The sequence below is a fragment of the Nicotiana tabacum genome, chromosome 15, assembly GCF_000715075.1.
Source record: "Nicotiana tabacum cultivar K326 chromosome 15, ASM71507v2, whole genome shotgun sequence".
NCBI lineage: Eukaryota > Viridiplantae > Streptophyta > Magnoliopsida > Solanales > Solanaceae > Nicotiana > Nicotiana tabacum.
Window position 1 is genome coordinate 127,519,111 of NC_134094.1, and position 23,978 is coordinate 127,543,088.

Sequence of the window (23,978 nt, forward strand, 5' to 3'; positions counted from 1 at the left end):
GCAGTAATTAGTGTTTGACCAAACTTTTGAAAACTACTTTTAAGTGTATTTTTCTCACTTTTGAAAACTACTTTTAAGTGTATTTTTCTCTAAAGTGTTTCTCAGAAAAGTACTTTCGGAGAGAAGCTACTTTTTTCTGCTTTTCAAAAACTACTTCTGTTTCTCCTCAAAAGCACTTTTTTTTCCCAAAAGCTTGGCCAAACACCTCAATTTTTGGCCAAAAGTGCTTTTGGCATTTTTGGCCCAAAACAAAGCTTGGCCAAACATGCTATAAGGCTCCGTTTGTCCATGATTCTTTTTTTTATTTTTTTAAATCTTTTTTTTAATAATGTTATTTGTTCATGAAATTTTGCAAGTTTTTGAAAAAATTTCGAAAATGAGTCCAAATATCATTTTTCAATTAACTTTAAATATTACTATTTTTTTAAAAAATTACAATTTTATGTCCAAATGCTTACTAAATTTACTATAGCATTCAATTAATTGTTTTTTTTCCCCCTTTCCGGCATATTCAGACTCCTACTATTACAAGTAAATGCTAAAGTCGTTAGCTGATAATTAGTGATGGCATTATAGAAACGACCCTTAATCTTCACCAATATATTTCAATTCGCTTTTATTTTTGTTGTTGAAGACAGGTTAGATGATAGTTAGAGTAGCCATTACATAAAATCATTAAAATTTTGACAAATATTGAATATGAATTCATAATTTCAAAAGCACAATAAAATTCAGTTGTAAGAATTTAAAAATTGAACTCACTAAATTAACATTTTAGATTAACCGCTGGATGGTTGGACGATGTTAAAAGTATTTTAATATTAGCAAGCACTATTTTAAACTTTAAAGGCTTCATCAAAATTCCGTTGTTCAAATGACCAGGTTTGGTAACTCGGTAATGATTAATAATGAAATATATAAAGCTTGGTAATTTTTAATAATTAATTTAAAATTATGGGTATAAGTTGTATTTCATGTTTTTGAAAATTACCTTCGACCATCAACTTTATTCCAAATGTTTTTATTCAATAAGTAAGTATTATCCAAACACAATTTCATTTTAAATCAAAATTTCATGGAAATCTTTATCTAGAAACAAATTGTTATTTCCAGCTTACTTTTAACTTCCCCAACTTGAAGTAGAAGTTATTTCAACCTTATAAAAAAAAAAAAAAATTTGAAGAAGAAGTTATTTTCTGAAAACGTGCTAAAATATAACTGGACAAGACGAAGAAGCAAAAACAGAAAAAGAAAATCAACTGGTCCATAATGTTGCTTGTACACCGAATAATGTGTACCTGCACTACACCTGATTCCTAAAACCCCCCATTTCCCCCAAAATCTCAGCTCCTCCTTTCTCCTGAGAGGCTGAGACCTTCATGTATAAATTCTGACCCAAGCTTCAACTTTTTGGCTCTCTCTCTCTCTCTCTCTCTCTCTCTCTCTCTCTCTCTCTAGATACATTTAATAAAATCCAATAATCATTTTTAATTCTTCATACATATATATACACGTTGACAGTGTGAATTTCTCAGCAAAACTATTTTCTCTGCGCATCACCGAGGCGAAATTTGTAAGTATCAAAGCTATTTCATCACTAGTTTGAATGTTTTCAGCTGCGGACAATTCTTCAATTTTATTCTTCCTCTTTTTATTTTCTATTTTTAATTTCGCGAATCGTCGTTTCATTTTGGAGTATTAATTTTGTGAAAAACAGTTTTGTTTATAGATTTTCGTGTTTTGCAAGTTTTTGTGTTTTGTTAAATATTAGCAGAAAATTGCGATGTTAAGAAAAAAACATATATACTAATAGGCGATCAATTGAGTGTGTTTTCAGTGTTTACCGCTGGTGTTTTATGTAATTTAGCTGAAATTTTCATAGTATATGTTAAGTAGAAATGAAAGGAGAAATGATTGTCTTGTAATAGAAGATTAATTGAGTATATTAGGTTTTTTGATGCTTGTGTCCTATGTAATTTAATTTTAGCTTTACTTAAGTTTTGCAAATTTTTTTCCTTTCTAAATGTTAGTACAAATTTGCATTATATATATTAAGATGAAATAAAAGGAGAAAAACATTGTATTATAATAGTCAATTAATATAGTATGATGTTTTAATGCTGGTGTATTTTAATACACACAAAAAAACACATGCTTATATATTGTATGTGTGTAGTAGTGATGTCACTGCCAATTTGCACGCATTTCGGCTAATCCACCAGCTACCTGGTCCTTCCACCAACACAAATATTGAGTAAATCCATCTAGCCTAGTATAGACGGATGTGAAGAAATCATTATTTTTTTTAAATACTTTTTGCTGCTTCTGCTAGGATTTGAACTCTAGTTTACAATTTCAGTTTTATTGACCACTAAACCACAACCTTGGATGCTATACATATATACACACTTGAAGGCATGCCATGGAACCTTCTAGAAGGATCAATGTGTGTGTGTGTGTAAATATATATTTTCTATAGAGTATTTTGCAGTTTTACTGGTGGTGTTCTAGGCAATTTTATATATTTACAAGAAATGGAAGAAACGAACATTGTCCTATAATATGCAATTAATCGCGTAAGATTTGCAGTTTCATTGCTGGTGTTTTATCTAATTTGAATAACTTGTATGTCACTTTTGGAACATGATGGTTTTTATTTTTCAGTGTAGAGGCAAGTAATGGCTTCTAGAGCAATTCTACGGAGGAGGAGGCTTCTTTCTGACTATTTGAATGTCTCTGCTCGGTCTATTAGAATTCTTCAGGCGGGGAATGGGCAATCTGCTCATTATTTGGATTCCCGCGGTTTTAGCTCAACTGTGACTTCTATATATCAAGGTTCAGATCAAAGAAAGGATAGTGACGATTTTTCTGCAATAAATGATGGATTTTCGAGATTTTCGGGCTTAGAATTCGTCCAGCCAAAATATTTTAATGCTACAGTATTTGGCCATGTAAATAGAAGAGTCAATGTTATTTCTTCAGTTGGTGTGAGGTTGTCGCCGTACTCTATACGTTGTGCTTCTACAGCAACAGCAAAGCAACCTGATCTGGGAAGTGATGATGAGGAAGAGTTGATTGCCAAAAAGAAAAGTGAAGCATCTCCCGAGGAATGTGATCAAGCTGTTGTGGGACTAAGTACTGCAAAGGCCAAAGCAAAAGCGAAACAGCTGCAAGAATCTCAGAAGGTTGCTAAATCTATTATACAGAGAGTATGGGCGACAATTTTGGGGATTGGTCCTGCTTTGAGGGTGGTGGCCTCGATGAGTAGGTTAGGATTTGTTAGAACCTAAAGATTTATTTTTGGTTAAACAAGAAGTGTCTCTGATAGTGCTTAGTGCATGCTTCCTTTTTTCTTTTTTTGTGGTCTTTATTCAGGGAAGATTGGGCCAAAAAGCTTGCTCACTGGAGACATGAGTTTATATCTACTCTGCAGCATTATTGGCTAGGTTCTAAGCTCCTCTGGGCTGATACGAGGATCAGTTCAAGACTGTTGATAAAGCTAGCTAGTGGAAAGAGTCTTTCTAGAAGAGAGAGGCAACAGCTCACACGGACTACAGCTGATATATTCAGGCTGGTTCCATTTGCTGTTTTCGTCATTGTCCCCTTCATGGAATTTTTACTGCCTGTATTCTTAAAGCTGTTTCCAAACATGTTGCCATCTACTTTTCAAGACAAAATGAAAGAACAGGTCAAATATTTTCTTTCTGAGTGTAAAGTAAAATCTATGTTATTGGCTAAGTAGTCTGTAATTTTTTTACTCGTGTGATGTCGTATCTTCATACTGGTACGTAATTCTAGGCCTTGATATCTCCATCTAGGTTTCGTAATTTGTACTGGTTAAATAATTTTTGTGCTCAAACAAATTGCAGTGGCTTTAACAATCTCAGACTGTTACTTTTGCATTTGCTTAAGCTAAGAGTTTATCCTCCTTTAGATTATCAATTTACTTGCTTGGAATGCTTCATTTATAGGAAGCATTAAAGAGAAGGTTGATTGCGAGGATAGAATATGCAAAATTTCTTCAAGACACCGTCAAGGAAATGGCTAAAGAGGTCCAAAACTCTCGGAGTGGAGAACTAAAGAAAACAGCTGAAGATCTTGATGAATTTCTGATCAAGGTGACTCACTCTTGATATACAACCATCGCTATCCCCTACATGCGTCCAGAGGCTAAAAATATGGAAATAGAAAGTGCCAATGAAGATCAATAGCATTCTGCTTGTCTAAATATGGGACTTCATGCAGGTTAGAAGAGGTGCAGGAGTCACGAATGAGGAAATTTTAGGCTTTGCCAAGCTGTTCAATGATGAGCTTACCCTAGATAATATAAGCAGGTTGGTATTATAACTAATTCTTCTATACTCTACAGTTCTATCTAATCAACGTGATATATAATCTAATCTCTGAATATGGAAGGAATTGAATCTTCTCTATTCTCAGGCCTCGATTAGTAAGTATGTGCAAGTATATGGGGATCAGTCCTTATGGTACAGATGCTTATTTGCGTTTTATGCTTCGGAAGAGATTGCAAAGGTATGCCACTTCTTTCCATGTAGGATATTGTTTTAAGAAAATATATGTTAGAGACTCTTATAGATTTTCTTGAATGTAAGTTTCTATTTAGTCAATAACAGTTTGTGGAAGTAGGTCATATTTTGACTTGTTCTTGACGTTTGTGGAGGTACAAGTTTCACTAACCTTGCTCAGTAGTGAGTCACTTTTTGAATCTCTAGTATGACATGAAATTCTTTTGCTGATGGTGTTCGGACTCTGAGTAAGGTGTTTGAGGCATTGTCTGGAAAAATTGCATCAGCAAGAGGAACTTGGTATATCAGTCTGTTTAATTTGTCAACAGAAATAAGAAAATGATCTTTCACGTGGATGTATGTTCAGTTCCTTTTGACTTTTGAACACTCACTGGGAAGAGGTGACAGTTTGTTTAATTTGCTTTTCCTTTGCTATTGACAAGTTATGTAGCTCAGACAAGCTTAAATCTGCAGAGACTCTGCAAGAAAATAATTGCAAATATATTCATTTTATTGAAAAAAATATAATGTGATCGACTAGTTATTTGCTGAGGGCAACAAAAATTTTCACTGCCTTTGTGACCCCTAAAAGATCCCAAAATGTCTTTTTGTTTTGTTGTTGATGGAAAAAGCGGTCCATTATTCTGATTATTGGTATTGCTTTTTCCATTTATTTGTTTTGATTCTTAGGTTGCTGGCACTGTCTTCTTGACGTATGTGGTTGTTATTGTTCCATTGCCTCTTTTTCATCTCCTTGTGCCGAGGGTCTTTCGGAAACAGCCTCTCTACCCTCCGGGGTAGGAGTAAGGTCTGCGTACATACTTCCCTCCCCAAACCTCACACGTGGGATTATACTGGGTTGTTGTTGTTGTTGTTGTTGATGGAAAAAGCTGTCTTTACTCTTCTAACAAGAATCTACATTAATCAGTAGCACAAACATTGCAATTTTACCAGTCTGTCTCTGTCAGTAATAATTCTCTCTAACAAACAGTAGTTGCCTGGGAAAAGGTGAAGTAACACATGTTCTTGGAGATTTAACAGCCAAGCAAATTCTCAAGGAACACGTATACATGTTCATTAACATGTCATACATAGACATGCTATCTACTTTCGAAGTGACTAGTTTAGTTCTCATACAGTTGCATCTAGTAAGATATATGTGACACTTGAGATCCTATCATTTTCATAGGATTAAAAATGATGACAAATTGATTCAAGCTGAAGGAGTGGAGTCTCTTTCAGAAGCTGAACTTCGTGAAGATTGTAGAGAGCGAGGCATGCTTGGTTTACTTTCCGTTGAAGAAATGCGCCAACAGGTTCTTGGTCAACGTTTGTGCAAAAAAATCAATAAAAAAGTATTTGTTCAATTTGATATTATGTGGATATCCTGTCAATACTTTTTGCCGAATTGCAGCAACATTTTCAGCTAAATTATAGATGTAGGATTGGATTGCTCTTGCAATATCTGCTCTTCGGACTATCTTTGCTAAGATATTCAATGTTGACTTCATTATTTTAGTGATTTTCTTGTTGAAAATGTTCGTTATCAATGAAAAGTACTGATCTCAATTTTTTTAGGATATTTGAGTAGACACAAGTTTAAGAAAGAAAGAAGGCGTTTGACACATGAACCAAATATACATAAAATATCAAAAGTACTCTTAGTAGCACATTATATTTCTATGCAGCAGGATCTGCATCAAGTCATGCCAATTCTCATAGATTATTTCAATCAGGGCAAAATGGGAATGTAAGGCTCAAATATAATTCTAAATATGAAAATGTTTCAATCACAGACAAAAGGGACAGAGTGCCAAATAAACAGGGATGAAGGGACTATCACTTTTCCGTTCTAAAGTTAGCTGGTTTATAGTGACGGGGGAATCGTCTGTTTGATCTAGACTTTGAATGTGAAGGACATTATACGACATGGAATTAAGTGGTTATGATCCTTCTGATCTCAAATGGATTTGAAGAAATAAGTTTGTAGAAGCACTCAATTAGCTGTACCGATTTCTTCATAGACACAAAAGCTGATGGGCAGGTGGAGAAGTAAAAGGGTGACGCCAAGGTCCATTTCCATTGTTTTATAAGAAAGTATGAGGGTAAAGGGGAGGAGAAGTTTATGTTATAACTTCCACATATTCATTTTTAACCCCTCGCAGAAATTGACAATAAGAAGAAGAAATGTCTTTAGTTCCTTCCAGTTACAGGAAAACTTGAAGAGAAGAATATATACGTACTTTAGGGGGAATGAACGTCAAAGTTAATCATTGAATACATACAATACTTTGTTCTAATATTGTTGTTCTTATGTGCAGCTCCGAGATTGGTTGGATTTGTCACTTAATCATTCAGTGCCTTCTTCACTTCTTATCCTTTCCAGGTATCTTAGTCTCTCCCTCTCTCAATCTCTCTGAAATTTAGCACCTGCAAACTAGTATATGCATTCCCAGATTACACATTTTCTTGAAGATTATTCAACTTGCAACTACATAGTTTGTTCACCTTTCAGCACACATGACCTGCTTTTCCTCCCATTCTGTGAGCAGAGCTTTCACTGTTTCTGGAAGGTTGAAGCCAGAGGAGGCTGTTGGAGCTACACTGTCTTCGCTACCAGATGAGGTTGTGGATACTGTGGGCATCACTTCCCTGCCATCTGAAGATTCGCTATCGGAAAGGAGGAGGAAATTGGAATTTCTTGAAATGCAGGAGGAGCTTATCAAGGTTAATTTTATTCTTATTGTGAAATGAACAGTGTCCGATGCTGCTTATCTTTTGCTCCCCCCCCCCCTCCCCAAAGCTGGATTTTGTGGTTCTTCTTTGTTCTCTTAACTGGGATTCTATATTTTGAATTAACCTAAATAGCTGCCCATCCAACCACGTAAAATATCCGGCAGATGTATAATCCATGTATAATCAGTGTATAATCTATGTATACCGGCTAGGAAATGTAAACAGTAAATCCAACCGGCTATTTGTGTAAAGATCCTTTCTATTTTTTGACTATGGTATCCATCAGGAAATAAATCTGCCTCTTATGGCATGTGTATTCTATGTCAAGTTGTGTAAACATCAGTAGTCTTCTCCTTAGAGGTAATTGTAATTGTCTGCAGGAGGAGGAAGAGAAAGAAGAAGAAGAGAAAACCAGAAGGAAGGAATCTGTCTGTAGTAAAGAGGATGTGGCATTGAAAGAGATGACTATTCCAACTGCTACAGAAGCACAAGAGCAAGCTCGAGCAAGAGCAATTGACAAACAAGAGCAGCTATGTAAAATTAGCCGTGCCTTGGCTGTTCTAGCTTCTGCTTCTGTAAGGATGGGCTCGAAAAAGTTTTGGACTGTTTAGTACCTGGTCTTTTCTATCAATCTCTTATAACTTTATTTTATGCAGTCTGTTAGCCAAGAGCGTGAAGAGTTCCTGAGGCTTGTAAGTAAAGAGGTATGCCATTCTGAAGCTAAACTGTACGAGCAATCAGACCAAGAAAAGGAAAATAAAGCTCTTACTTGTGTTAATACTAGCTATAGCTCTTAATGATTCTTTGTTATGTTGCATTTTATTATGTACTTGCTGCTGCTTCTTTTTTTCTTCTCCTTGTTTCAATATTCACTCCCTAAAATATTATCCCTTGCTTTTCTATAGCTTTTAATCATGTTGACCTTCCTTTATCTGTTAATGAATATTGATTAATTTTATTGATGGACGTCATGTGGATCTTGATTTTGTCCTGCTAAATTTCTCTTTTGGTTTTAGTTGAACTATGTTTTTTTTAAATGGGAAACAAAGGTAAAGGTGATTGTTCACTTTCCAATGGAGGGAGTATTGGTTATTGTTTATACTGAAATTATAATTTCTGGGCAAAGATACAAATTGCTCCTTAACCTGCTTTCTTTTTCCTTTTCCTCTTCCTCTTGGTAAAAGAGATAAGTATTCCCTCCGTCCCAATTTATGTGACACTTTTATCGAGAGTCAATTTGACTAATCTTTGAAGCTAAACTGGATTAGATTAACGCAATATTTTAAAATTGAAATTTAGATATTCAAAAACTATACGAAAAGCACCATAAGTTGCAATTTCTTTCATGTCAATTTGATGCAAAAGTATATCTTAAAATGATAGTCAAAGCTCACATAGTTTGAATCTCGGGAAGTGCCACATAAATTGGGACAGAGGGAGTAGTAATTTTGATGATTGTAGCATTGGCTAATTTTCCACTTAACTTTTTTTTGTTTTGCTGATAAGGTAAGATTTTATTGATAATGTATCAAGATGGTACAAACTTGTACATCACTCAGATAGAAGCCAAAAAGAAGCAAACTACTACATCCGTCTTCCTAATAAATCCAGAAAATTCATATATTGAAGCATAACTTTAATGTTGATATGTTAAGATTATGCTACCTCAATTAGGTTTTGCACAATATTTGACATGCTTAAGCAGCAGAACATTCAATTATTAACAGATAATTAATTGGGCGTCCCTCTTCTCCAGCTATCATCCTCTGTCTCGCCCTCTACCCGTCTCCTCCAAACGAAAAATAAATCCAAATAAAATAAAAGAAAGAAATCCCACCTGTGGGCTCCCTGACTCTCTTTGCTGTTGATGTTTTTTTGGTATTTTTCTTTATGTGCGATGCATATAGCGAGTATATCTTTGGTTCGCTGTAAGGTCAGGTAATTCTTCAACAAGAATCTGTGACTCATGGAGGATTCCTTTTCTTGTCAGATCCAACTTTATAATAGCATGGTAGATAAAGAGGGTACAGGTGGTGAATTGGATGCTATCAAGGCATATAGAGCTGCTCATGATGAGAATGATCATGCTGCTGAACATGATGAGGTTTCATCTGCACTCATAGATAAGGTGAGACATTCTTCCTAAATTAAGTCGGTGAAGGCATATATTTTGTCCTCTATAGCCCAAAATAAATTGAATAAAGCATCAGATAAGGTAGCCTAGAAATTGAGAAATATGCACTAGGTTTCAATTATACAGAGGGAGGGAGAAGATAATCAAGGGAAACTAACAGAGGACAAGGATGTTTTCTTGCAGCTGACTTGAAATTAGTTATTTATTGGCTAATGTGTTTCAGGTTGATTCCATGCTTCAAAATCTTGAGAAGGAAATTGATGATGTCGATGCCAAAATTGGCGACCATTGGCGAATACTTGACAGGTGAATAGCAGTGTTTCGCTTGGTGATCCTTATCAAAACAATTTGCTTGATGATCACTTTTGGGCTTTGACATTTTCTTTTTCATACATCTCACAGTTTTGGTTGCACTTATAAGTATCTTGAATATACTTGTGTAAAAACCATTTTAAATAGAGGTCGAAGTTGGGGAAATGATGTTCCCTTTTCTTATTGTTTAATCTACCTGGTCACAACCATGCAGTGATGCGAGCAGAAATTTATGCCTTCCCCCAGAGTGATTCTCATGTTGCAAATTTGAATGACATCTATGTTATTATCTTTTAAGATGAATTGGCAGAATATTATTCATGAGCCATGCAACATTACCATATCATAAGTGGAAGTAATGATTAATCATGTTTATATTTTTCTCTCATTAATGTGATCAGGTTTCTGGTTCGCTATGGTGATCTAATTTGCCGGGGAAGTTACATGTTCATCTGCAATTGTGTAGATCCAAAATTTAGCTTTTAATTGACCTGCATTTTGTTTTGTTATACAGGGATTTTGATGGGAAAGTGACTCCCGAGGAGCTAGCAGCTGCAGCCAACTACTTGAAGGATACTCTTGGCAAAGAAGGGGTTCAAGAACTTATCAGCAACCTTTCCAAAGATACAGGTCAGCTTTTAATTTTGTTCGAAATTAGAAAGATCCATGCTTTGACTGTTGATTTATGGTTGTTATTGGAACTCTTTTGGAAGGTCTTCACAAACACATTGACATTGCTTGGAATTTAGCTTAAATAACTAAAGCTTTTTGCAGTTTAAAAGCCTTTTTTGTTAAGTCACTGTTTGTTTGATAGCAATTAAGAGATACCACACTTGATGGTCTTTCTGTGTAGCTTTTAGCAAAGACATTTCATGCGAGTTTATTGGAAGAGTAATACTAGTAAAGAAGTCACATATTTACTAAGCATAGTCCTTGAATTAAGAGTTCCAAACCTCACTGTCATAAAAAATGCAGGTTAACTAAATAATTACCCTGTGCATATTCAAATCGATGACATATTTGTTCATCGTTAGCAAATAATAGACATTGGAAAAGTTAGCAATAACATCGTGTGGACACCAAAGATTCCTTATATAGAATAACTACCTTTTTGTGGTTCCAGATTCCTGATAATGACCCTCATTTTTTTCAGTTGCTTTTAATTTAATTTAGTCTTATAAAGAAGTCAGAGAACAGTCACCTTTTACTGCGTCTATTGTTTCCTTTTCTTTTAACATTTTTTCATTTCTTTTAATTTCTTGAACTGGATGTTCAATTCATAGAAGGTTTTCTTCTTTGGGCTGATACTGAAGTTGCTGTATTTTGTGAATGAAATAAACACGTTTTTATAAGCAGCAACTCTTATTTAGGACGTATTATGGAGATTTATGTATTTGCACAACAGTAGGATAGCCATTAATTATCTTAATGCCTTGCAAGTATCTTTCAAAATTGACCCAAAAACTGAACGTCTCCTTATTTATGCTGCTTCTAACTTCTGTTGAGTCTTTTTGTTGCAGATGGGAAGATTTTTGTTGAAGACATTGTTAAGCTTGGCAGCCGCATAGAAGACGTAAGGTCCAATGAATAGACAGATGATGCAACAATTTTGGTTCCTTAAATAACAATAAAACTTTACACTTACACTAACGTAGTTCAGCATATAATTAGGCCCCCAATTATTGAAAGCGATTTTCTGTTAGTTTTCATTTCTAACAGCTTTGACTTTTCAGTCATTGAGGTTAGTCCCATATGAGTAACTCCTTTATGTCATATGAACTCAGATATTTCATAGGAATATGGTAAAAGAAACAAAGATGAAGAAATAAATATGTACCGTTTGGCATGTAAAGGCAGTCTGATATTATTAAGGCTGAATATTTTTTGACTTTGATATATAGTGGAGAATCATCCTATTTTCAACTTTCTGATGAAGAAACATGTTCTTTTTTCAATAATATGGATCTCTTTCTGATGAAGAAACATGTTCTATTTCAATATTATGGATCTTGATTGTGAGTTTCTTTTGGCATTGAAGATTTTAACGTACTTTACTAATGTTTTGGACTGCATCCAACTCATTTTTGTTTGAAATATCAAGACCTTTCCATAAGGCTTCTGTCCTAATTTTTTCATCAACGGTGCAAGTCTTTCAGTGATGTTATTTTTGATAACCGTGGTGTTCGAGTTAGCTTGCACATACTTTGACTAATTAAATATCAGCTAATTCTATCAACGAATATTAGGACGGATGGGGTACATCATCTAGTGTTTTTGCCTTCGTTGGAATTTTGGATGGGGTACATCATTTAGTGTTTTTGCCTTCGTTGGAATTTGAATCCGAGATATTATGATTCTCAATCTACATTATTATTGACTAGCTAGTCATAATCCACAAAGACACATGAAACCTTTGCAAAATAACCTAATACTTCTCCATCCTATTTGGACCTCACCTTACCACTCTCGACCTTGTCGACCATGAAAGTTTTGGAGACAACAGAGCTGACTTGCACCCATATGTCTACATTTTTACCTAATAGAGAAGTAAGAGTTGCGATTGAGAAGTGAAAAAAGAAAAGGGAAAAAGAATAGAACCCAAAACAAAAAGTCCTCTTTCTTCACGTCTGTGTTCACATCACGAAGGATAACGCAATAAACTAATTAGATTAGTGCGTAAATCGTAAAACGAGAACTTAATTATTCTTCGTGAAGCGGAAGCAGAAGACGGACGTACTGCGACTGAAATCACTAGTCGGTGGTGGTTGTCACGTTGTGACGGAGCAACCCCTATATCACAATCTAAACCCCTCGTCTGATTTGGGAGAAGAGAGCGTGGAGAAATACTGCTAAGAGTTGTTTTATTGTACACAGTAAGTGTACTTATATAGGGAGTATTAGGGTTAACTAATAACCCTATTGGGTCTTAAAGCACCCCTTATGGGTGGACCTAATTTTCCTACATCTCCCACTCATACACAATGGGAGTGCTCATCTAATCTGAGAAACATATTCTCATCTCCTCAATCATTCATACAGGGAACTAGACCGTGCGACCAACATACTGTGAGAGCTAAGTGCTATGCATCCGTTAGGAGTATATAGTCTCTCGTCGAGTCAAACCTGCAAGTAGATCATAAAGTATGCAGTACCCTAGATCATATAAATCACACATGATATAGTCTCAAAATCTCATATATCATTATTTCTTGTTTTCACAATCATAACTTATAAGTTATAATTGGTGCACTAGTGAATACAAATAGATGAGATTCCATCAATGATTTTTCTCTTCTCACGTTCCCCTTAACATTAGTATGACTGCTTTTCTAGATATGCTCCGCTAGACCGAATTTGTGTTCATGGTCTTTTGGAAATACACTAATATAGCTAACATCACACTAAGTCTCAAGTATCTGATCAGAGTCTTTGAGGGTACAAAATCTTGAGTCATCATAAAAGCTCTGGGTTACACACAACAATAAGTTGAGAATGGACTTATGTTAACCCAATTGGTTGACACATAGTATGAAACATGTGCTACAATATTTTCTCCTTTTTCCAAAGGAGCGTATGTCTTTATCTCATAAAGAATGCTGTACAAATGATATTTAGACACCATAAGTATCTAAATTTGAGTTCGTTGATCTACAATATCATATTTAACTCACATTCGGCTCACAGAGTAGACTAGGTGAATGTTTTTCACCCTAATGACCTTATGTCATTGTTTAGGCGATATTTTAATTTTAAGCGCATAGCTCTCAAATTATCCTTTTAATAATTTTGCTTAAAATCATGTCTCATCTTCTCACATCACTAAGATAAGGAGACGGTTGCCTGTGTGAGAAGGACAACCTCTTGTCTTTCCGACATACTTATCAAAATAATGAACAAAGAATGTACATAACATTTAACAATAAAATATGCATGTATGTAAATCAACTTTATTGATAATCAAAGAACATTAGTTTTGTGAACAAGGGAAAATAATAACAAAATAAAGTATATCAAAGTCTACGCAAGCCTTGAGACCTAGTGTGTCTCACAAATGCATTCTTAGACAAAGGCTTGGTCAATGGATCTGCTAACATATCTTTTGTAGACACATACTTCACATTCACTACCTTGCGCCTAACCATGTCTCTCGCATAGTTACACTTGACATCTATGTGTTTGGTTTTACAATGAAACTTAGGGTCCTTGATAGAGGATATTGCAACTTCAATGTCACAGTAGACTAACATTGGTTCGACATTTTCTGCTATATCCAACAAGTGTTCCAAGAACTTTTTCAACCAAACATCATCTTGTGCTGCTGCTGCGAGAACCACGTATCTGCTTCCATCGTAGATAGTGATACATATTATTTTTTCTTACGACTTCATGATATGGCGCCATTACTGAGTAAGAAAACATATCCTGAGATAGACTTTCTCTCGTCTAGATCTCCTTCACGATCAACATCACTGTATCTAACTAATCGCAGATCCTTGCTGCCTTGGTAACAAAGGACATAATCAGTAGTTCCCTTCAGATATCTCATGATCCTCTTTACTGCTTGCCAATATGCTAAACCTGGGTCGGTTTGATATCTACTTACCAAGCCAACAACTTGAAAAATATCAAGTCTAGTGCCACCATAGCGTACGTTAGACTTCCGACTGCGCTGCTATAAAGAACTCAACTCATTGTTTCTGTCTTTACAGGAGTCTTAGGACACATCTGACTTCCCAAGGTATGGACTTTACTGATAGGAGTTTCAACTGGGCTACTGTTTTGCATATTGAATCGTTCAAGAACTTTTCTAATGTAATTCTCTTGTGAGAGATACAATAGTTTCTTTGGACGATCTCTTGAAATCTTAACTCCAAGAATATATGCAGCTTCGCCCATATCTTTCATCTCAAATTGGGATGATAACAATGACTTTATCTCGGTTATAAACTCCTTATCATTTCCAGCTATAAGTATGTCATCTACATACAATGTTAAAATCACAAGCTTATTCTTTGATCTTTTGGTATAAACACAATGGTCTTCATCCATCATGGTAAAACCATTGGATACAACAACATTCTGAAAGCATATATACCACTACCTTGAAGATTGTTTGAGACCATAAATAGACTTCAAAAGTCTACAAACCTTTTGTTCGTGGCCCTTTTCAATGAATAATCAAGTTGTTCTATATAAATATCTTCATCTAGTTCTCCATTGAGAAAGGCAGTCTTTACATCCATCTGATGTAATTCAATATCCAAGCTTGCAACAATAGCTAGAACCAGGCGAACAGAGGTAAATCATACAACATGCGAGAAAGTTTCCTCGTAGTCTATTCCTTTTTGCTGTATATACCCTTTTGCCACTAGTCGAGCCTTATATCTCTCAACTATGCATCAGCCCCGAGCTTAATTTTGAGAACCCATTTGCTCCCAATTGCTTTGCGTCCTTTAGGGAGATCAACTAGTTCCCAAACTTTGTTGACTCTCATAGAATACAGTTCATCTTCCATTGTTTTTGTCCATTTATCCTTAGAAGGGCATGAGAGAGCCTCTTTTATATTTTTAGGCTCGTTTTCTTCTTGTAGGAGCATCATAAATAGTTCACCGCCTTCAACATCAAATCGTCGGCACAAAATCTTTTTATGATAACCACACCTTATTTTTGATTCATCATTGTTCCTATTTGGATCAATGTTACTCCCACTCGGATCAAGAACATTCATCCTGCTCCCACTTGGAACAAGATTGAGGTCCCGGAGACCTCGCGTTGATTTCGGCTAGTTAACGGACCAAGGTTCGAAGTTGAAGAATTGCTGAAAATTTGCTAGTTCTGATGTGATCGCACCTGCGGAAAAGGGCTCGCAGGTGCGAGGGTCTTCACAGGTGCGGAGCCTGTTGCTCAAAAGCGCGATCGCAGATGCAGTCCTTGGCATCGCAGAAGCGGAGGCTCGCTGGACAAGGGATGTCCGCAGAAGTGCTATTATTTCCACAAAAGCGGATGCGCAAGTGCGAGCCCAGGCACCTGCGGAAATGCCTGGGAAGTGTTAAAAATGAGGTTTTTCCGAGATTTTTCTCATTTTGGACATTTTGGAGCTCGATTTGGGCGATTTTGGAGAGGAATTTTTTCACCCAACTTGGGGTAAGTGTTCTTGACTCCCTTGTGATTTTATTTCATGAATTAATCTTCATTTGTGGCGTAAGATTATCGAATCTTCAAGAGAAATCGAAGGAAATTCCTATAATTTCATAAAACGAATTTTTAAATTTTGAACATCGATTTGGAGTCGGAATTGAGTGAAATTAGTATGGTTGAACTTGTAATTGGATGGGTTTTCAGATTTTGTGAGTTTTGTCGAATTCCGAGACGTGGTCCCACGGACGATTTTTGTAGTGTAATTTCGGATTTTGTGAGAAAATATTAGTATTTTGATATGGAATTAATTTCTATAATTGTGTGGACTGAATCAAATTTATTGTGGCTAGATTCGAGCCGCTCAGAAGTTGATACGCACAAAATGGGATTTCTGGAGCATTTTGATCTTGGTCGGAATTGGATTCGTCTTGTTCGAGGTAAGTAACTCTTCTAATCTTGGAACTGAGGGTATGAACCCTGAATATACGTATTATGTGAATTGTTTGGAGGTGACGCACATGCTAGGTGATGGGCGTGTGGGCGTGTACCATAAAAATTATGACGTAATTATTCCGTGGAATTTTGTAGTCAAATAATCTTGGCATTTTTCATGCAGTTTTATGTGTTAAAGAAATTGAGCTGAGAATCATATTACAAATCATGTGAGGCTATGTACCAGTATTATTGAGACCCACAAAGATCATATTGCTGTGAATTAATTGCTTAAATTGAAATTTCATACTCAGTCATATTCATTTAATTGCATATCATATCTCAGTCTCTGTTATTTATTGATACATTATATCATCATTTCGGGCTATTTCATGACATTGTGAGCTCATGAGAGAGAGACTGGAGAGATTGATGATTGAGGGTGGCCGAGAGCCTGACTGTGAGGATATTATTATGTGGATCGGGGCTGCCCTCCTGCAGCAGGCCATATTGGCTTTATATATTATTATTATTATTATTATTATTATTATTATTATTATTATTATTATTATTATTATTATTATTATTATTATTATTATTATTATTATTATTATTATTATTATTATTATTATTATTATTATTATTATTATTATTATTATTATTATAGTGGATCGGGGCTGTCCGCCTGCAACAGGCCTTATAGGCTTTATATAGCGTTTGGGCTGAAGGAGCCCCTCCGGAGTCTGCACACACCCCAGTGAGCGCGGTTGTTATTATTGAGGGATGGATCTTCCCTGGACATGGATCTTGTCCGAAACATTATATACCTGGAGATGGATCTTCTCCACGGGATGGATTAGCCCTACTCGGTACTGAGTGACTAATGATCAATTGATGTGTATATTCCGGGATGGATCTTCCCTGGGCCGGATTGGCCATATACAGTACCGAGTGATTGGGCATGATGAGTAGAATGTGTGAGAAAGTGGGATTGAGTACTCTGATAGTGTGAGTACATGAGTTCATCTCTGAGATACATTGCATTGACATACACACATGACATACAAGCATAGAGATGTATTCTTCCTCTTGCTGTACAGTATCACGTCATTTATGATTTCTCACACGTGTTGACACATGGGCATAGTGATGCATTTGTTTTACACTAGTTATCTGGAAATAAAATGAGACATCTTAATTATTATTGAAAGGATTTTGGAAAAGTTACAGTTTTCAAACTTACTCATATTTTTGGCAACTTCGGTAAACGATTTGGGTTTTCACTGATGTACTTGAAAGGAAGAACTATTTTTTTGAAATCATGATTTAGCTGAGCATTTTATCTTTGAGTTGCTTCTTGTATTACTTGCTTTACGTTGTTCTGGACTGTTGTGGACTATTAGTTTTGGACCCGACCTTGGTACAAGCTCGTCACTACTTTTAACCTAAGGTTAGGTTTGTTACTTATTGAGTATATCGGGTCGGTTGTACTCATATTACACTTTTGCACCTTGCGTGCAGATGTTGGCTGTTGTTGTTGCTGTGTTCGTTGGGAGCTGGATCTGAAGATATACCTGCGCTCCGGTTGTAGCTGCCTCTTGTTCATGGTAGCCTTATATTCATAAAACTCTGTTTATGTACTTTTCAAACAGATAATGTATTACTTCATACCAGCTTTGTATACTCTATTCTTAGAAGCTCATGATTTGTACTACCAGTCCTTGGGGAATGTATAAGATTTTGATATTTTCTTTTACTTAATTGTCTTGTTAAATTACATTGGAATTAGATAGTGGATAGTTGGCTTACCTAACAGGTTGGGTTAGGTGCTATCACGATTGGTTGGATTTTGGGTCGTGACAGGACCCTACGTGAACGCGAAATACTTTGTTGTACTGATCGACCTTGTTTTACAGTAGAACCCAATATAGTGCCATTCCGTTTTTATGTTCCCTGATGCACTTAATTTCCTCCTCTCTTTTTGGTCCACTCAATCATGATGCAAGAACTGTCACGATCCAGAATCCACTATAGGTTGTGATGACGCTTAACACCGTCGTCAGGTAAGCCAACAGTGATTTATCCATTTAATCATAGTTTTTAATAAGGAAGGATATTTACACTCCTAAATCCCCCGGGACGTACACATATGTAGTTTATAAAAGAATTGAAAGGCATTAATGATGTACGAAACCATAAGCATCAACTAGTATAATCCCAAAAACTCGATGTCACAAGTGCACGAGCATTTTCTAAGGAGTACCATAATAATACAATATTTTTCCAGAATGTAAATAAGATAGGATAAAGTAAATAGTAGGGTGGAGACCTAGTGGACTTGTCACGACCCAATTTCACATATAGGTCGTGATGGCGCCCAACATCACCACTAGGCAAGCCAACTAGTGAATTAGACATATTATTCCTCTTTTAATAGGTTTTCGAGCAATTAAACTTTCCGTATTTGTAAGATTTAAGAAAATAAAAGGTTTAAATAAATAAAACCAAAGTAATAATTCAATACCACAATTCTACTAGTGTATGTGCCAAGATTTGGTGTCACAAGTGTATGAGCATCTAGTAGATTATAAAAAATTCTAAATACTGTCTGAACATAAAATTAACAGAATACAAATACGAAGAGAGACACTAGGTGTTGCGGAACTGCTCAAGAAAAGCAGCTCACCACTAGGCCTCGGGATATCGGGGATTGTGATGACCCAAAAGGTCATCTTATGTTTTAGAACTCAAATCTGCGCTCTTAAGCCTTAAAAATCTCATTTTACCCTCCTCGATTTGCGTGCATTGTCCGAGCATATTTCCGAAAAGCTTTTATGTTGAAAATTGATGAAAATAAGAATTTATGCCTTAAAGTTGATTTTAGTTGACTTTGGTGAACATTTTTGATAAACAGGCCCAGATCAGTGCTTTGATGGTCCCGGTGGGTCCATATCAAATTATGGGATCTGGCCGTGTGCCCGGAATCAAATTCGGAGGTCCCTAGCTCAAGTTATAAATTTTTGATAAAAATTAAAAGTCTAAAAATTAATTATTTTTAAGAATAGATTGATGCTTGACATTGTTAGTGACGGGTCCGTATTCTGGTTTCGAAGCCTGGTACAGGTTCATTATGATATTTAAGACTTGTCTGTGAAATTTGGTGACAAACGGAGTTGATTTGACGTGATTCGGACGTCCAGTTGAGAGGATATGAATTTTAAAGTGTTCTTGAGATTTCATATGATTTGGTGCTAAATTCGTAGTTCTAGGTGTTATTTTGGGTATTTGATCATGCGAGCAAGTCGGTATGATATTTTTAGACTTGTGGACATGTTCGGTTTGGAGCCCCGAGGGCTCGGGTGAGTTTCGAATAGGCCACGGGATGTTTTGAACTTGGAAAATTTTGCTGGTATAACTGAACCTGTTGCAGGCCTCTGATCTCGCAATTGCGAGATCAGGCTTCGCAAATGCAAAATAAGCAGGCCTGGAAATTGCGAGGTATCTATCGCAATTGCGAAGAAGGCCTGGGCCAGCATGTTCTCGCAATTGCGAGATTTTCTTCGCAATTGCGATGGGGGTCTGGGGAAGGGTATGTTCGCAAATGCGAATTTCTGCCCGCAAATGCGATGGGACAATTGTCGCAAATGAGACATATTCTTCGCAAATGCGAAGGCAACGGAAATGTGAAGGATCTCGCATTTACGATGACCTCTTCGCATTTGCGAAGCTCAGGTCGCAAATGCGATATCCGCAACTGATAACTTTAGACTTACACAGGATTTTTCATTCATTCTTCAATTTTTCAAATCCTAAACCTCAAGAGGCGATTTTCCAAAGACTAAATCTTCCCCAAATCATAGGTAAGTGATTCCTAACTCTTTTCTTTCAATCATTTACACATCTTATAGCAAGATTTCAACCTAGAATCTAGCATTTTTATGGTGAAATTAGGATTTTTGGGTAGAACTTAGGAATTTCAAAATTTGGGGATTTAGACCTCGAATTGAGGTCGGATTCCAAAACCAATTGTATATCCGGGCTCGGGGGTGAATGGGTAAAAGGATTTTGGTCCGAACCTCGGGTTTTGACCAAGCGGGCCCGGGGTCGATTTTTTAACCTTTTGGAGGAAAATTTGGGGAATTTAATTTATGCAATATAATTGATTTCTTAAGCAATCTTTGATATTGTTGAGTCATTTTTGAATAGATAAGAGTGGTTTGGAGGTGAATTCCAAAGGAAAAGCTGTGATTGAGAATTAAGTGGCCTTCAGAGCGAGGTAAGTGTTGTGTCTAACCCTGACTTGAGGGAATTAGGAACCTTAGATTACTTGCTAAGTGAAATTCATGTGAGCGGCGTATATATGAGGTGACGAGTACTTATGCGCCACCAATTTACCTATTTTCCATGTTTCTCAGTTTTTCTTATATTGTCTGATTCCTATACCTAATTGCGATGTGTTATACTATTGTTGTTCAATTTATCGTTCTTATCATATTTACGGATTTTCTGGTTATAATTGAGTTTTTATTTCAAAGTTGAGATTGATGTTATGGAACCAAATGTTGAAGTAAGGTTTGTACTTGTTATTCTATCAAATGTTGATTTGTAGGTGCCTTGCCTTAGCCTTGTCACTACTTCGTCGAGGTTAGGATTGACACTTACCAGTACATGGGGTCGGTTTTACTGATACTGCACTCTGCACTTTCTGTGAAGATTTTGGATACCGGCTCGGGTTGATCGAGATTTTACTATTGGTCCACTGTCTGAATACTCAAGGTAGATCTGCCGGTGTTCACAGACCTTGAAGTCCCCGTCTATCTTTTCTATTCTACTATTTCTTTCATTCAGACAGTTGTATTTCTTTCAGACTATTACTTGTAGTAAATTCTAGAATGCTCGTAAATTGTGACTCTAGATCCGGGTGGTAGTAAATAATACAGTTTTATAAAATTCCCCACCTCTTATATTTCATCTTAGTTAATTATTGTTACTTACTGAATAGAAATAAGGAATTGGTTTAACGATTTTCTAACGTTGGCTTGCCTAGCAAGTGAAGTGTTAGGCGCCATCACGGTCCCGTCGGTGGGAAATTTCGGGTCGTGACAGTTGGTATCAGAGCACTAGGTTGCCTAGGTCTCACGATTCATGAGCAAGCTTCGTAGAGTTTGGAGGATCGGTACGGATACGTCTATGCTTATCTTCCAGAGGCTATGAAGTTTAGGAACAAGTTTCACTTCTATTCTTCTCTGTCGTGCGATTTTGCTTTCTTAATACTTATTGAACTCTTCTACTCTTATTCTCTCGCAGATGGTGAGAACACGTACCGCTTCCCTAGCTGAGAAGCAGCCAGAGCCTTTAATGGCAGCTCCTACGCGGGGCAGAGGTCGAGGCTGAGGCCGAGGCAGGGGCAGGGCTCAGCCTAGAGCTCGAGCAGTAGCCCCAGCAGTGGAGCCTCACATAGAGCTTGACGAGGAGGTTCCAGCCCAGACTGTTCCTGCCGGACCAGCTCAGGTTCCGGAGGGGTTCATTGCTACCCCAGTACTTTAGGACGCTTTGGTCCGTTTGGTGGGCCTTATGGAGAGTGTGGCCCAGACTGGCGCATTTCCCATGGCACCATCAGTCTCTCAGGCTGGAGGAGGAGCCTAGACTCCTACCACTCCCACTCCGGAGTAGATAGCTCCCCAGTATCAGTCTCCAGCAGCTCAGCCAGTCGGATTAGTTCAGCCGGTTATTGCGGCACAGGTCGGAGATGGGCCAGCTATGTCTTCTGAGGCTTTATGGAGATTGGACAGGTTTACCAAGCTCTTTCCTGTTCACTTCAGTGGTGCTCCTTCAGAGGACCCCCAGGAATATCTTGATAGTTGTCACGAGGTTCTATGAAACATGGGTATAGTGGAGACCAATGGGGTCAATTTTGCCGCATTTCAGATGACTGGTTCCACCAAGAAATGGTGGAGAGATTACTTGTTGACCAGACCAGCTGGGTCGCCTGCTCTTACTTGGGACCAGTTCTCTCAGCTCTTCATAGAGAAGTTTCTGCCTATCACATTGAGAGAGGAGCGTCACCGCCTGTTTGAGCGTCTTCAGCAGGGCAGTATGACTGTTACTCAGTATGAGACCCGTTTTGTGGATTTGGCCCGTCATGCTATTCTTCTGCTTCCCACCGAGAGAGAGAGGGTGAGGAGGTTTATTGATGGACTTGCTCAGCCTATCAGGTTGCAGATGGCTAAGGAGACTGGGAGTGAGATTTCTTTTCAGGCGACTGCTAATGTCGCCAGACGAGTCGAAATGGTTCTTACTCAGGGAGGTCAGGGGTCTGATAAGAGACCTCGTCATTCCGGTGAGTTCAGCTGTGCCTCATCTAGAGGAAGGAGTACTTTTGGTAGAGGCCATCCTCCCAGGCCGTTTCAATCAGCGCTTCAGGCATCCTACGGTGCCTCAGGTGGTCGTGGCCCTCAGATGCATTATTCCGACCAGCTAGACTACAGTGCACCACCAGCTCCTATTAGTGCACCTCCACTCTAGAGTTATCAGGGTGGTTATTTGGGTCGGCAAGGTTAGTTTCAGGGTCAGCAGTCACCGCAACCGAGGTTATGTTATACTTGTGGTGATCCGAGACATATTGCTAGATTTTGCCCACGAGCAACAGGTAGCTCATAGCATCAGAGTTCTCATGCCATAGTTCCGGCACCAGTTGCTGCACCACCTGCTCAGCCAGCCAGAGGTAAGGGTCGGGCAGTCAGAGGTATAGGCCAGACTGTTAGAGGTGGAGGTCAGGCCATTAGAGGTGGAGACCAGCCAGTTAGAGGCCGTCCCAGGGATGTAGTTCAGGGTGGTGGGGCCCAGCCCCGGTGTTATGCTTTCCCAGCCAGGCCTGAGGCTGAGTCATCTGACGCTGTTATCACAAGTACTGTTTCAGTTTGCAGTAGAGATGCTTCAGTTCTATTTGATCCGGGATCTACTTACTCTTATGTGTCATCCTATTTTGCTTCCTATTTGGTTGTGCCCCGTGATTCTTTGGGTGTTCCTGTGTATGTGTCTACATCAGTGGGAGATGCTATTATTGTAGATCGTGTTTATCGTTCGTGTGTGGTCACCATTGGGAGTCTTGAGACTCGTGTAGATCTTCTACTTCTTGACATGGTTGATTTTGATGTCATACTTGGTATGGATTGGCTGTCACCTTATCATGCTATATTAGATTGTCACGCCAAGACGGTGACCTTAGCCTTGCAGGGGTTGCCTCGATTAGAATGGAGAGGGAATCTTGGCCATTCTGCCAGCAGGGTTATCTCTTATGTGAAGGCTCGACATATAGTCGAGAAGGGGTGCCTAGCTTATTTGGCTTATGTCCGCGATTCTAGTGCGGAGGTTCCTTCCATAGATTCGGTGCCGGTTGTTCGTGAGTTTCCAGAGGTGTTTCCTGCAGACCTGGCAGGGATGCCACCCGACAAGGATATTGATTTCTACATTGATTTGGCTCCGGGCACTCAACCTATTTCCATTCCTCCATATAGCATGGCCCCACCAGAGTTGAAAGAATTGAAGGAGAAGTTGCAAGATTTGCTTGATAAGGGCTTCATTAGACCTATTGTCTCACCCTGGGGTGCACCCGTGTTGTTTGTGAAGAAGAAAGATGGATCGATGAGGATGTGTATAGATTATCGGTAGTTGAACAAAGTCACCATCAAGAACAAGTA

General features: G+C 37.7%; 1 protein-coding gene across 1 annotated transcript; it reads left to right on the forward strand.

The window, feature by feature from the left end:
- Positions 1-1,278: 1,278 nt before the first annotated feature.
- Positions 1,279-11,639, forward strand: LOC107779051 (uncharacterized). The gene is made up of 15 exons (XM_075231263.1): positions 1,279-1,573; positions 2,665-3,268; positions 3,376-3,688; positions 3,972-4,118; positions 4,246-4,334; positions 4,441-4,533; positions 5,716-5,842; positions 6,848-6,912; positions 7,079-7,253; positions 7,643-7,837; positions 7,919-7,966; positions 9,253-9,390; positions 9,620-9,702; positions 10,223-10,338; positions 11,229-11,639. Exons 2-15 carry the CDS (start codon positions 2,679-2,681, stop codon positions 11,297-11,299), a joined length of 2,250 nt encoding a protein of 749 aa, XP_075087364.1. The 5' UTR covers positions 1,279-1,573; positions 2,665-2,678; the 3' UTR covers positions 11,300-11,639.
- The last annotated feature ends 12,339 nt before the right edge of the window (positions 11,640-23,978 follow it).

Bases quoted from the DNA above. Each gene is read 5' to 3' on its own strand.
- LOC107779051 (XM_075231263.1), top strand. From the start codon at position 2,679: ATGGCTTCTAGAGCAATTCTACGGAGGAGGAGGCTTCTTTCTGACTAT. The intron at 3,689-3,971 runs GTCAAATATTTT...CTTCATTTATAG, and splicing joins AAGACAAAATGAAAGAACAG to GAAGCATTAAAGAGAAGGTT. The intron at 7,254-7,642 runs GTTAATTTTATT...AATTGTCTGCAG, and splicing joins TGCAGGAGGAGCTTATCAAG to GAGGAGGAAGAGAAAGAAGA.